The sequence below is a fragment of the Aricia agestis genome, chromosome 1 (genome assembly GCF_905147365.1).
Source record: "Aricia agestis chromosome 1, ilAriAges1.1, whole genome shotgun sequence".
Classification (NCBI taxonomy): domain Eukaryota; kingdom Metazoa; phylum Arthropoda; class Insecta; order Lepidoptera; family Lycaenidae; genus Aricia; species Aricia agestis.
In genome coordinates this window covers 18,794,128-18,809,227 of record NC_056406.1, presented here as the reverse complement: position 1 = coordinate 18,809,227, position 15,100 = coordinate 18,794,128, and the positions used below count along the sequence as shown (strand labels likewise).

General features: G+C 34.0%; 1 protein-coding gene across 2 annotated transcripts in view; it reads left to right on the top strand.

Moving 5' to 3' along the window:
• The first annotated feature begins 2,149 nt into the window (after nucleotides 1-2,149).
• The window catches only part of LOC121730906, an 81,249-nt gene continuing 68,298 nt past the window's right edge, over nucleotides 2,150-15,100 (top strand). For both annotated transcript variants that reach the window (XM_042120161.1, XM_042120146.1), the window contains exons 1-2: nucleotides 2,150-2,500; nucleotides 14,501-14,624. In XM_042120161.1, coding sequence (XP_041976095.1) covers nucleotides 14,596-14,624 — 29 coding nt within the window. In that variant the 5' untranslated portion in view covers nucleotides 2,150-2,500; nucleotides 14,501-14,595. The remainder of the gene's footprint in view (nucleotides 2,501-14,500; nucleotides 14,625-15,100) is intronic.

The window sequence follows — 15,100 nt, the reverse complement described above, 5'->3', positions numbered from 1 at the left end:
GTGTTAACAGCTTGTTAAAATGTCCTGTCTTCTCTTTCATTCATATGAAAAACGAAACAGCTAACGTGATACTAATTCGAGCATTAACTTTAACAGTCGTTGGTGAAATTTGGTCTTAAGGTTACGTCACTGCCTGCACAGATAAAGTACTGAGTTATTTAATACCGTAGAATAGATATAACAATCGAAAAAAATCGAGACATAAATGTAAGATGATACCACCTCTTATAGAAAGACTTTTGAGCAAGCGTCAGCGCGATGTAGAAGACGCACGGCGCCATCTATTATGAATTTTTTGAACAAATTTACGACCCTTACAACCCTTTTTTCCAGTAAAAAAGTAGCCTATCTCAGGCTTTAGACTATCTGTATACAAAATTTCATTACAATCGGTTCGGTAGTTTTGGCGTTTGGCGTGAAAGCGAGACTGACAGACAGACAGACAGACAGAGATACTTTCGCATTTATAATATTAGTATAGATTATGTGCACACTGCACAGCTGTTTTTGGATATTTTGATTAATTGAGGGCCGCGCTACACCGGAATGGCAGCGGCGAGGCGAGCACTTTCAGCGCTGCCATTCCGGTGTAGCGCGGCCCTAAGAGGGGTACCACTTACCAGGGTTTTAAAAAGTTTTTAAATTTGACACAAATTTTGTTGACACCGCGCGCTATAAACTAAAGTCCACGCGGACGAAGTCGCGGGCAACAGCTAGTTATGAATAAAAACAATAATATATAATAAAGTAAGTATGATTAGTTCTGTTACAATAATGTAGTAAAAAATAAAACGCCATCTGTTTTCATATATTAGAATTAAAATGTTGATTGCATTGTTAAATTTTCTGGATGGAATATAGGCCAACACGGTACACTCGAACTCCTTAGAAATGCAGTGAAAGCGAGACAGACAGACAGACAGAGATACTTTCGCATTTATAATATTAGTATAGATAACAATCGAAAGAATCGAAAAACACATATCAACATGGTACCACCTCTTATAGAAATATGCATGAGCAAGCGGCAATTGGGTTAAATGTCAAGTCGTAAACAGTTGTCGTTGCCATGGCATGACATGATTTGGACGTATGCGTAATAACTAGGTTTTGCAGCGAATGCGCTTAAAATTACGCCGACGAACACGGCCAGTATTTAATAAGTCTATGATTTGAACCTACAAATGAACATGAATGAAATGCAACCTGGGCTGAGTATACTCTGGCAACACTGCGTCAATGTCACCCACGTTCATATATATAAAGTATGGAGTGTAGATGGAGGAGAATTATCTCTGTATGTAAAAAGTATCCGCTGAAATGCGTTAAATTAGGGTGGCGCTACAGTAGCAACAGGGTAAATTTTTAATAATTTAGCAGCTTTTATTTCAGCTATTTTAGGTTATATTTTTCAAAATATATTGGTATTAACCATAGATAAAGTATTATAGTATAGATGTAATCTTAAGCGCTTATTCCATTTCACTAAATTTAGAAGTCCTAGCTAGGATCCTAAAAAAAATTGTCAAGTGAAATAACATTTAGAAAGCTAGGATCCTAAATCGGAAAAAATGTGGCTTCTAACTGACTAAATCAGTGTTGCCAGATGGTTTCAACCTTTTATCTGTAATGGGAACTGCTACATCTGTATTTAAAGTCAACAAAAAAAATAACCTATTAATCATTATCTACGCTTTTTGCGCATGGGCAATGTGCATTGAAAAACGAAACGAACACGACTATATCTAGAATCTAGATTATAGCATTCGTAGCATTCGTAGGTAATTTCTAAAGTCTGCTGGTTCCAAGTAATTCAGAAAGTTCATAATTCTAAATTTTTCTGCCATCCTTTTCGCCTTTTATTTATTTTGATTTTTATTGAGCCAACAGCTAAGCCTATGAGGAGACCAATTTTTTGTTGCTTTGACCAATTTTATGTTGACAGAACTGGAGCCATTAAGAAGACGTCTGGCCAAAATCGCCGCGTCGTCACAACTGATTTAGTCACTAAATTAGGACAAGTGGATTATGAATCTTCTAATTTGTCTTCTTGTTAGGATCCTAGCTAGGACTTCTAAAGTTAGTGAAATGGAATAAGCACTTTAAGTCTATGTTTACGTAATCTGTGGTTATCATGTCGCGGGACATGAATGACGGAAAATTAAAAAGTTATGAACGAGGTTGCTTGACTGCGTGTCACGTTTGTTCTTTGGCAGAATAATAAAACGCGATAGTTTTACTTTTTTAACAGTTTGTGATTTGTTATTGTAAACAAGGGTGTATAAAGTTACTGTGTTTTGTGCTAAAATTGTGTGGCATCCATTTGAACCTTCGCAGTAAAAATCTACATAACTTGTACTTGCCGTTGTACTGTGCGACCGTGAAGGTTGAGAATGTTACGTCATTTGGTCCCTAGTGTCTGATATGAACTTATTTGTTGTTACTGAAACTTTGTGAAAGTATTCTTCGAGCAAAAAATATTAGTTTTCGCATAGTTTGTGTAAGTATTTATTATTCTAATTAGATACAAACTACTTATACCGGCTAGGAGTAGATGCCGCCATGTTATTTAGTTTTGCTGTCACTCGCTGATTATTACTGGTCTCTTCTAAATTATCAGAACGATATATTTGCCTGTAAACTATTGATAGATCTATTAGTCGAATATCCCATTTATTTATCAGCTATTGTTGTAAAGTAGCGTAAATTTGATAGCATCTTTCGGAGGTTTTGTTTACTGTGTATTATTGACTGTCAATGTAATGACGTCATTGTAAAACTCGTTCGTACCGAATGTATACAAAAGTTAGATTATTATTTAAACCATATTTCTAACAAATACATACATTTAATAACATTTTAATAAACTGCGTATTTGTGAGATTTTTGTTATCAAATCTACGTTAAATGGTTACTTAACTTAGTTAAAATGCATTTCTGTTTTACACATGGTAGGTACTTGCTAGCTCTTTTTCTGATAAGAAGTTATCTCACTAGTTGTGGATGCCATGACTATCGAGAATCTGAATTTGAATACATTATATTGAAACTTTAAAACTTTGTGATTTTTAAGAAATATACCTATTTTATCAAACAGTACCTTTTTAGGGTTCCGTAGCCAAATGGCAAAAACGGAACCCTTATAGATTCGTCATGTCTGTCTGTCTGTCTGTCTGTCTCTCTGTCTGTCTGTCTGTCTGTCTGTCTCTCTGTCTGTCTGTCTGTCTGTCTGTCTCTCTGTCTGTCTGTCTCTCTGTCTGTCTGTCTGTATGTATGTCTGTCCGTCCGTCCGTCCGTATGTATGTCACAGCCACTTTTCTCCGAAACCGCTTGTAAGATTTTGATACAAAAATGGAAAAATTATTAAAAATTTTAGGGGTCCCCATAGATGGGCATTTTCAAAAAAATGTGTACCCTCGCAAAAATATGTCTATATATTTTAAGGTCATTTATTTACCTTTAATTGAATGTCATATACAAGGAAAAATATTGAACTAATGGAATAACTTAAAAAGAACGCCGAAAACGTTATATTATTCTGATATTATTGAAACAAAATCAAATTTTCGACGAAACAGATTCTGTTGCGCGACTAAATGTAAAATATAATTTAATACAAAAAAATACAGCAATAAATGGATTTCTTCGTTTATTTAATCTAGTGAAATGCATATTTAATTGTTTATTAAAAAAAATATAGATAATTTCAAGGATCAATAAGAGTAGCAATTATTTTTAATCCATAGTGTGACTATGTGACCAACCCACTAGGTTATTTTTCATTTTTTTTACATGAGTAAGTAATATTTAACATATTTAAAGAAGTTTTTATACCACAAAAATCTTTTATTTAAACATTTTTATTGTTGCACTACATATAAAAGTAAAAAATTCTTTGATTTCATAGATTTAACTTCATTAACGAACATATCATAATCATAAAGATGTGTTCACATGTCTACGAATTCCTAAGTTATTATTAGACATCGGATTATATGCACGAACAAAGTCCCGAAATATGCATGCAAATATGCACTAGAAGTGGTCGAAATATGCACAAAATATGCACAATCAAAAGTAGTGACATTAATAAAAGTGCCAATTTTTATAATTTCATAAAATCCAGGATTCTTAATTTCTTGAAATAACGACTTTTTAGTTTTTATTTATTTATAATACGTCAATAATAATTGTCTACCAACATTTTCCGATTGCCATCTTAATGCCCATGGAAGTTAAACTACCGAAATATGCAAAATTGCCAAAATATGCACTATCGCCTAAAAAGTGACATTATATGCATTTGCTTATGCAAGTATGCAAATGCATTTATATGCATTTGCATACTTGCAAATGTCTAGTTATTATAAATCTAAAAATATCAATGACACAAAATGATTTTCAACTTTACTGATAGAAAAGTATTGGAAATAAAATCAAAATTATTTAAAAAATTAAACTTTTATGTACTTAAATTTTAAATATTTGTTATTGTTAAGTAAAGGCGACGCCTTGATAATTTGGCTGTAGCGATATCGATTTTTCAATGACTAAGCTAAGAAATTAAAGTTCATTGTCAGTATTTATCATGTCTTTGTCTTTGATTTACCCATAGCATAACACGATTGGTCAACTTTTATAACACAGAATAATCAATCAAATAGACCTGTGTAAAAAAAAGGATTCCTATTTTTCCAACAGAGGAGAGTGATTTAGGGCTTCCAAAAATGTACATGGATTGGTTCAAGCATACACTTTAATTTGCCCAGCTTATATGAAATGTATTTATGGTTTTTAAATTACGCGACAAAACTATTTTGTCGCTTACGCCCTTTCCATTTTTTGCTGTTCCATTGCTTGTTTTCTGTGAGAGGTCGGGCCGGCCTTTCATAGAAAACTAACAATCTAAAACATATCCAAAACGGTTTTTTACTTTAACGCGGCGTCACCTTAACACATAAGTAATAAAAAATATATTTGTACGTTAATCGTACCAGTTTAAAAATCTCCAATTTTCTTAATAAAATCTGTGAATAAAAAAATAATTTATTTAAAATGTGAACTAAGCCTGTACTATATAATACATATAATGGAACGGACAAGTCACAACAGGCTTTCCGCCTGTTGTGACTTGTCCATTCCAATTATATGTGACCATACGAAAAGTCACAAATCGGAAGTCACATAATATTACTTTCTTTTACTTTTAAAGTGTTTGTAAATAACCGATAATAGTTATCACAATTTCATTTTTAATACTAAATACTAAGCTAATTTTGCAACATGTCAACAGTAAAAACAGTTGGAGAAAGTATAATAATGCTTACAAAATATGGTCACTTATCTGCAGGGCTGTAGCTAGGGTCAGATTTGAGGTAGGGCAGCATTGGTTACAGGTAGTAAAAAAAAATATCATAATTGATTGATTTTCTTGGGTTTTGGTATTTTTAAGGTAGGGCATTGTGATTTTAAGGTAGGGCATTGCCCCACAATGCCCACCCCTAGCTACGGCCGTGCTTATCTGAACAAATAAACCATTCCTAAAGAACCGTCCAACCTGCGTCCGCGTCTTGTAGCAGATTTTTAACTACTAAATTCAAATTGGAGTTTCTTAATGTACAATGAAATATAGTGCTATCATTTAGTGCCGAAAATATTTTTCTAGTATGTTTATAAAACTAAAAAAAATGGTCACTAAACAGAACATTCCGGTCGGGTTGTTTTTTCATGATTATAATTTTAATTAATTTGTAGTTAAATTATGTTAGATTTTTCAATAACAAGACATTCAATTGATACATTAAGTATTTAGGAATCTAACATATGTTTTTTAAGTAACTTACTTTAAGAAAAAAAATAGTTATTAAAGATTTTGTTTCAACTTCTGGGAATTTAATAGTTTTCGGTACTTAAAAACCCTTATAAATCTCATACTAAATAAAATTGTATACAAATGTGAATGTATTTTAATTAAAGAGAACTTGCTTTTGCTCGTACATTAAAATTACAAAATGTTAGTATGTAATTTTTTACAAATAATCTGTAGCGAAGTCAAGGGACAAGGTAAAAACCAGGGGTACACATTTTTTTGAAAATGCCCAGATACAACTGAAACAAAAATTTTTTTTTTCATCTAACCTATGCGTGTGAGGTATCTATGGATAGGTCTTCAAAATTCATATTGAAGTTTCTAATATCATTTTTTTCTAACCTGAATAGAGTTTGCGAGAGACACTCTTCCAAAGTGGTAAAATATGTGCCCCCCCCTCTAACTTCTAAAGTAGGGGCATGATAAGTGTAATAAAAATATATGATGTATATTACTACAAAAACTACCAACGAAAATTGGTTCGAACGAGATTTAGCCAGTCGTTTTTTTTTATACGTCATAAATGGTAAACCTTAATTTAACTTTCATTAAATCAACTGAAATATGAAAATAAATCAAAAACCTCTTAATTTCATAAAAATAAACCTTATTGCTGCTGCGGAACCCTTCATGGGCGAGTCCAACTCGCACTTGGCCGGTTTTTTTAATTAAATAAGGGGGCAAACGAGCAAACAGGTCACCTGATGGAAAGCAACTTTCGTCGCCCATGGACACTCGCAGCATCAGAAGAGCTGCAGGTACGTTGCCGGCCTTTTAAGAGGGAATAGGGTAATAGGAGAGGGTAGAGAAGGGAATAGGGGAGGGTAGGGAAGAGAATAGGGTAGGGGATTGGGCCTCCGATAAACTCACTCACTCGGCGAAACACAGCGCAAGCGCTGTTTCACGACGGTTTTCTGTGAGAATGTGGTATTTATCCGGTCGAGCCGGCCCATTCGTGCCGAAGCATGGCTCACCCACCTTGTCTATAAACAACACTTACTCATGCTTTTATGGTATTGGTTAAGTAAAATTTATTTAATCCATCATCTGCTTAACCCAAAAAAGAGTTATCTTTGCCATTGGGCAAAGTTGTTAGTGAGTAAGGTAGGTTGCTTTAAACCTAGCGCTCTTTTGGGATACAAAAATCTTGGCTGCGCCAAGCGAGACAAGTTGAATCTGTGGTACAACTAAACTCATCATGATCAGTGAAATTAGTATTAAAAATATATTTCAGCTTAAATATCTAAGTTCTAGATGTAGGACATTATTGTGCAGTAAATTATTATTTTTAACAGATTCCTTATACTAAAGATTGCTAAACTACCTAAATAATACTATGAAATGCATTAAATTCAAGGATAAATGTGCAGTTCCCTTTAATGTATTGGTGTTGAAAAATTTTTTATGCATACATCTTTGACCATGAGCAAAGAGAATCAAATAGTCTGGAGTCTGGAGGACATTTCTAACACATTATTTTTTACACTAGATAAGGGGACACTTTTAGAGGGTACAAATGTTATTTCTAATTCAAAAAATAGTCACCCCTAAAACCCACCCTTATAATTCCAACTCGATTTTCTTCCACCCCACAGTGATTGAAAAATCTTAAAAAAATTCATGCTAGTATCCTTATAGACCCTACATACGATGGTAATATTTTCAACTTGTTTTAGGGGTGAATATTTTTTGAATTAGAAATAACATTTGCACCCTCTAAAAGTTTCCCCATATCTCACTATGTTACATCTTATATTTTGATACTCAAGATAATTTGTTTTTGTTTTGTAGCTAATTTGTTCACTTGAACGTTCGGAACTTCAGGCACATTCGTTAGATAGGTTTTTTAAAAATACTAGAGATCGCCCAATGGTCGAAATTCGACCTTAGTTTCAACGACATTAGGACTACTATCTATATTTTCTAAAAAAAATATTGACTTTATAATTTTTTTCAACTCTTGTCTCTGGGACTTAGCTGATCTCAGACCGGTCGTGTAAGCATTGTCTAATAGTATCTTAGATTCAATAAAAAAACTATAATCCATTTTCAATTTGTCAACTTGTTGTCAAGAGACTTCAACCATAAATAAAAGAGTATAATTCGTATGTATAAGCTTGTCACTCAAAAATCTGTCATTTCTCATGTGTGTGTGCTGTAGTGTGTGTAATGTTTTCTTTTTAAAAAAATGTATGATAAAAGTATAATTTCGAAATAATATTAGTTCGATGCACTCCTTCACCATACATATAAACTACTAGCTGTTGCCCGCGACTTCGTCCGCGTGTACTTCAGTTTATAGCGCTCGATGTCAACAAAATTGGTTCAGTATATAGCGCTCGATGTCAACAAAATCTTTTATAAAAAAAACCCTGGTACCCCTTAAATCAAAACAGCTGTGCAGTGTGCACATAATATTTCATTTTTTAAAATTAAACTTTATATATTATGCCAAATTTTAAAGCTTATTTAGCCCCCCAATTACACAACTTTACCCATAAACTATTTATCATTGATAGGTTTAAGGTTACGTCACTGTATATAATATAAAGAACTGACTTATTAAATAACGTGTAAAAAAGAAATAATAATCGAAAAAAATCGAAACTTGAATGTATAATGATACCACCTCTTATAGAAAGATGTTGGGCAAGCGTTAGCGCGATGTAAGAGACGCACGGCGCCATCTAGTATGAATTTTTGGAACTAACTTAATTTGAACATATTTTCGTATTTTCACCCCCTTACAACCCTTTTTTCCAGTAAAAAAGTAGCCTATGTCCTTTCTCAGGCTTTAGACTATCTGTATACAACATTTCATTACAATCGGTTCGGTAGTTTTGGCGTGAAAGCGAGACAGACAGCCTTACTCGATAAAAGAGATATCTAACACTGAAATAAGTTTTTAAATCGGACATGTAGTTCCTGAGATTAGCGCATTCAAGCAAAGATACTTTTCAGGTTTATAATATTAAGTATAGATTTTTTTAAATTATCGCTTGACAAACTCGAGCCTCGATCTAAAAGACTATGAAAAGGCTCATAATCATGGGACGATGCATGGTATAATATTATGGTAGTGATGATGATGATGATGAATGTAATTTGCATAGTAGCATATGCTTTCCATTCTTAAAACAACGCCGAAACTCCCAAAATTGTATCTATAAAGAATGAGGAGTTCTCTCAGCACCTTCCGAACCACGGTATACCAGGTATACCTCGGTGCAAAATCTTACTTGTTTGTAGCATATGCTTAGAATACTTCTTACGAAACCGAAGTCACCACATGTTTCCCCATTAATTTTGAGGAGTTCCCTCGATTACTTATGGGATCCTTCATCAGATCACCACTTTTGTGAATATAATACCAAATTGGAATGACCCTACATACCAAAAGAAAAATTTTGAAAATCGGTTAACAAACGGCGGAGTAATCGTTGAACATAAGAAAACGAACATAATACCTCCCCCATTTTGAAAGTCGGTCAAAATTGTAGCCTATGTGCTATTCTGATGTATAAGCTATATTATTGTAAAGTTTCATTAAAATCCGTTCAGTAGTTTTTGCGTGAAAGAGTAACAAACATCCATACATCCACACATCCATACATCTATACATCCAAACAAACTTTCGCCTTTATAATATTAGTTGGATAGTAGGATTTATTGTTGAAATTGAAAATTGTGATAGCAACTACGGATAGCAAGTATGTAATAGCATTTGTATTTAGGAACATCTTTTGTGGATTTTAGGGTTCCGTAGCCAAATGGCAAAAAACGGAACCCTTATAGATTTGTCATGTCTGTCTGTCTGTCTGTTTGTCCGTCCGTCCGTCCGTATGTCACAGCCACTTTTGAACATGAAAGGACATAGGCTACTTTTTAACTGGAAAAAGGGGTTGTAAAAGGGTGTTTATATACGTAAATTTGTTTAAATTAAGTTAGTTCCAAAAATTCATAACAGATGGCTTTGTGCGTCGTACTACATCGCACAAGCGCTTACTCAAACGTGTTTCTATAAGAGGTGGTAAGGAATAAGGATGATAAAAAATTTCGCGATTTTATTTGAAGTTATAAGAAGATTTTTGAAGTTTGAAGTAATCGTACCGCGGAAGCATCTCTGTCAGTAGCCTACATGGAAACGGCAACTACCGCGCGCACAACAGCTAGTAGCTTATATACAGTACAACTGTATATTATTTATTATCTAAGATTTATTGTTGAAATTAAAAATTGTGATAGCAAGTATGTAATAGCAGTTGTATTTAGGAACATCTTTTGTGGATTTTTAGGGTTCCGTAGCCAAATGGCAAAAAACGGAACCCTTATAGATTTGTCATGTGTGTCTGTCTGTATGTCCGTCATTATGTCACAGCCACTTTTCTCCGAAACTATAAGAGCTATACTATTGAAACTTGGTAAGTAGATGTAGTCTGTGAACCGCATTAAGATTTTGATACAAAAATGGAAAAATTATCAAAAATTTTAGGGTTTTTTTAAAAATGAAATAAGGGGGCAAACGAGCAAACGGGTCACCTGATGGAAAGCAACTTCCGTCGCCAATGGACAGTCGCAGCATCAGAAGGTGCGTTGCCGGCCTCTTAAGAGGGAATGGGGTAGAGAAAAGGGTAGGGGATTGGGTCTCCGGTAAACTCACTCACTCGGCGAAACACAGCGCAAGCGCTGTTTCACGCAAATTTTCTGTGAGCCCGTGGTATTTCGTTCGTCGAGACGGCCCATTCGTGCCGAAGCATGGCTCTCCCACGTCCAAATAGGTACAACTGAGACAAAAAAAAATATTTCGTCTAACCTATGTTTGTGGGTTATCTATGGATAGGTCTTCAAAAATTATATTGAGGTTCCTCATATCGTTTTTTTTCTAGCCTAAATAGTTTGCGAGAGAGACTCTTACAAAGTGATAAAATGTGTGACCCCCCCTACTTCTAAAGTAGGGGCATGATGAGTCTAAAAAATGTATGATGTACATTACTATAAAAACCATAAAGTATATATTATGTCTATGATAAATCTAACCTATGCGTGTGGAGTATCTATGGATAGGTCTTCAAAAATTATTTAGAAGTTTCTAATATATTTTTTCTAAATTGAATAGTTTGCGAGAGAGACTCTTCCAAAGTGGTAAAATGTGCCCCCCCCCCCCCCTAACTTCTAAAGTAGGGGCATGATAAGTCTAAAAAAATATATGATGTACATTACTATAAAAACTACCAACGAAAATTGGTTTGAAGTTTTGAACGAGATCTAGCTAGTAGTTTTTTTTATACGTCATAAATGGTAAACCTTCAATTAACTTTCATTAAATCAACTGAAAAATAAATCAAAAACCTTTTAATTTTATAAAAATAAACCTTCTTACTGCGGAACCGTCATGGGCGAGTCCAACTCGCACTTGGCCGGTTTTATTTTATCACCATTTTGTTGAACATGGTTGTATTTAAAGGAGTATGTTTGTGTTTTACCATTATAAAATTACTTTAAATTTTACACATGACTCGAAAGTCTAAGTTTCCAAAAGGGTACATTTAAACAAAATTAAATGTGTAAATTCAATGGTTCATTAGAATATGTAATAAAGTCTAAATTAGTCACCTGCTCTAGCACCTGCTAATTTTGTATGTGTAACATATATCCCTAAAATTGTTGGTTTTAGGTTTACCATTTATGACGTATAAAAAAAACTACTTGCTAGATCTCGTTCAAACCAATTTTCGTTGGTAGTTTTTATAGTAATGTACATCATACATTTTTTTAGACTTATCATGCCCCTACTTTAGAAGTAAGGGGGGTCACACATTTTATCACTTTGGAAGAGTCTCTCTCGCAAACTATTTAGGCTAGAAAAAAACGAAATGAGGAACCTCAATATAATTTTTGAAGACCTATCCATAGATAACCCACAAACATAGGCTAGACAAAATATATATTTTTTTCTCAGTTGTACCTATTTGGACGTGGGAGAGCCATGCTTCGGCACGAATGGGCCGTCTCGACCGGAGAAATACATTCAGTTTCATACTAAATCTCTTATATGTTAGAAAGAACATAAATATTTTCAAAAAGAAAAGTGATAATAATAATGTAAATACTAGAAATAAGAACAAGTTAGCAATACCAATGTTCAGACTAGCCAAAATAAGCAAATCCTTTAAAGGCCAATGTATACGCCTATACAATAAAATCCCAGAAAATGTTCAAAATCTACCTTTAAACAAATTTAAAAAAGCAGTTAAAGAACGTTTGTGTGCTAAAGCGTATTATAAAGTCAATGATTTCTTCGAGGACAGCACACCTTGGGAATTGGGTGCCTCCATGCAGGTTACTTTTCTTTTAATTTTGTTACATAGCTTCTTTACATCAGCACATATCTTTTTTACATCGCTTTCTTACGCCGGTTCTTCTCGGCGGGGTAGTTCCCGAACCGGTGGTAGGCAACGTAGTTTCTTCGTTCGACTTTCAAAAAGTGTATCATGATACCCATTTTGAATAAAAATATATTTTATTTATTTTATTTTATTTATTTATTATTTTATTTCAGGTCACGTTAAAACTTTTCTGTACTTAGCTTAGCACCCATTCTCTATCTCTAGGTATATATTCTAGGTCGTAAAATTAATTGATAATAACAGGTAGGGACTTCTACAAAGTACAAATTCTATGACGATAGCCCAACAACTTTTGAACTTTCAGGAGGTTATTCGTGCACCGATGTTACTTTCGATTGAGTATTACGATTTACGACCTATCCCGGATTTTTTTAAACCATAATAATTATACTCCGCAAACAAGCGATACCGCGATATTATAAAGGGAGTGCTACACCATATATCGAGCGAGTATAGAGTGTACATCGTAATTCGCAGTTCTGATTTCATTTATATTTTAATCGAATTTAATTATCATAGTTTCATTGTTAACTTTGTTAACACTATTTTTCCTTTTGTACGTAAAATAATTACTATGAAGTCGAAACTCATTTTTAATGTTCTTGCACAGCCACAAATATAAAAATCTTTTCTTTTATTTGATAAAGTTATATTATACTTTCCAATTTTTAGGTTTCCTTGCCCAAAGGATGAAAATGGGAGCCTATTCCTAATGAGTCTAGACTTCGCTGTCTGTCTGTCGTCCGTCCGTGTGTCACGAGGCTAGATCTCGAGAACCGCAATAGCTAGATATTTTAATTATTTACAAATTATGTACTTTTGTTGTCGCTATAAAAGCTAATAGTCCAACTAAAATAAAATAAATGATTAATCGGGGGTCTCAAACAACAAACACTTTTTTTGCCCTTTTTTGCCATAATGGTAAAAGTACCTAAGGTTTTTGAAAATTTCAGAAAATACTTAATTGTATTTCAACTTTAAGAATAAGTAATAAAAAGTACATAAACTTGTGATTTAAGGGGGGCTTCCATACAAATTTACGGTACGGAACCCTATGTACGCCAGTCCGACTCGCACTTGGCCAGTTTCATAATTTTTCCTTTTATTGTGGATAACGACCTACCTTGTTGCCAAATTTCAAGGTTCTAAGTCAGCTTTAGAATTTTGATGATCTGTCAGTCAGTGAGTGACAAAATGTAGTAACTTTGATCATCCGTAACTATTAAACTATTTATCGAAATGTTATGCTTTTTTACTAGTAGTTTTAATACTTGCTCCTAGTCACCGAAATTCTAAATCCCTAGCTTTGTTAACATCGAAATAAAGGGGGTGTGAAAAAGCCGCGAACCGCTTCGAGAAAAGTATGCTACGGCCGCGCCTTTGCTAAATAGCTTGGCTGGAGCACTGCCGTGCTCCCAGATACTAAAAACAATATAAATTAAATATTTAAGGAGGCTCCCATACAACAAACGTTATTTATTTGCTCAATATGATGGCCAGAGGTAGGCACTTGAAATATTCACAAAATACTTATTTTTATTTATACTAGAGATCGCCCAATGGTCGAAATTCGACCTTACTTGCAACGACATTAGGACTTTATCATAGTTTTTTTCAATTCTTGTCTCTGGGACTCAGCTGATCTCAGACTGGCCGTTTAAGCATTGTCTAATAGTATCTAAAATTAAATTAAAAAAAAAAATAATACATTCTCAATTTGTCAACTTGTTGTCAACAGACTTCAACCACAAATAAAAGAGTATAATTCGTATGTATAGGCTTGTCACTCAAAAATCTGTCATTTTTCCTAGTAGCAGTGTCGTAGTGTGTGTAACGTTTTATTTGTTAAAAATATATATGAAAAAAGCATCATTTTAAAATAATATTAGCTCGATGCACTCCTTCACCATATAAACTATAACTGTGCGAAATTTCATGCACCTACGTTTCCCCATTTTTCGTAAAAAGGGCTACAAAGTTTTTCTCTCACGTATTAATATATAGATGTAACTTTAGTAATAAATAATAATAAAATTAACACAATAATTATGGGGAGCTCCCATGAAAAGCACAATTTTTGACCTATTTTTTCTCTATAATCGTATGGCACTCTTCGTGTGCGAGTACAACTCGCACTTGGCCGATTTTTTGGGTGCGGATAAAGTATGTGACTACACATATAAAGCTTAAAGTATACGTTTAGAATGAGGAATTTCTTTTTTAGGACAACAGATAGGTGCTTGCAGACGTATTCTGCAAGTAGCCACGGAGCGCCAGGACCCGGCGCTGAATGGCGCCTCTCACATCAATGAAACATTTATGCAAGTCCTGGCTAATGAAAATGCAAGGTATGTATTAAAACCACCTAGTTCTTTTACATTACATTGTAATAAATAAATAAAACAAATAAACGTTTATTCCCCTTTTTTGACCATTACACCACAAGAATAATACAATTAAAAGACAAAAATAAATAAATTTAACGTACAAGTATAAGATTGCAGATATAGATTGTATTATTGTTAGCTCTGTTTTCTTAGATGACCCCCAGACGAGCAATTTTATTGCGCAATATCACTTATTTTGTAATATTCTACTTCACGTATTGCGTAATAGACAAGGTGTATCAAAACAAATTGATAATACTTAGGGTGTGTACGTGTTCAGTGTGGGGTAACTCGCGACACTGGGCCGCTTGCCTATGTTACGCTCAAAGACCGAAAACGCTCAGTGAGCGGAAAAATAGCTCACAATGCGTTGTGGTCACAGTGAAACAGCCACGACGCAAAATTCGCGTTTTGGCGACGCGGCACGACGCGTTCTG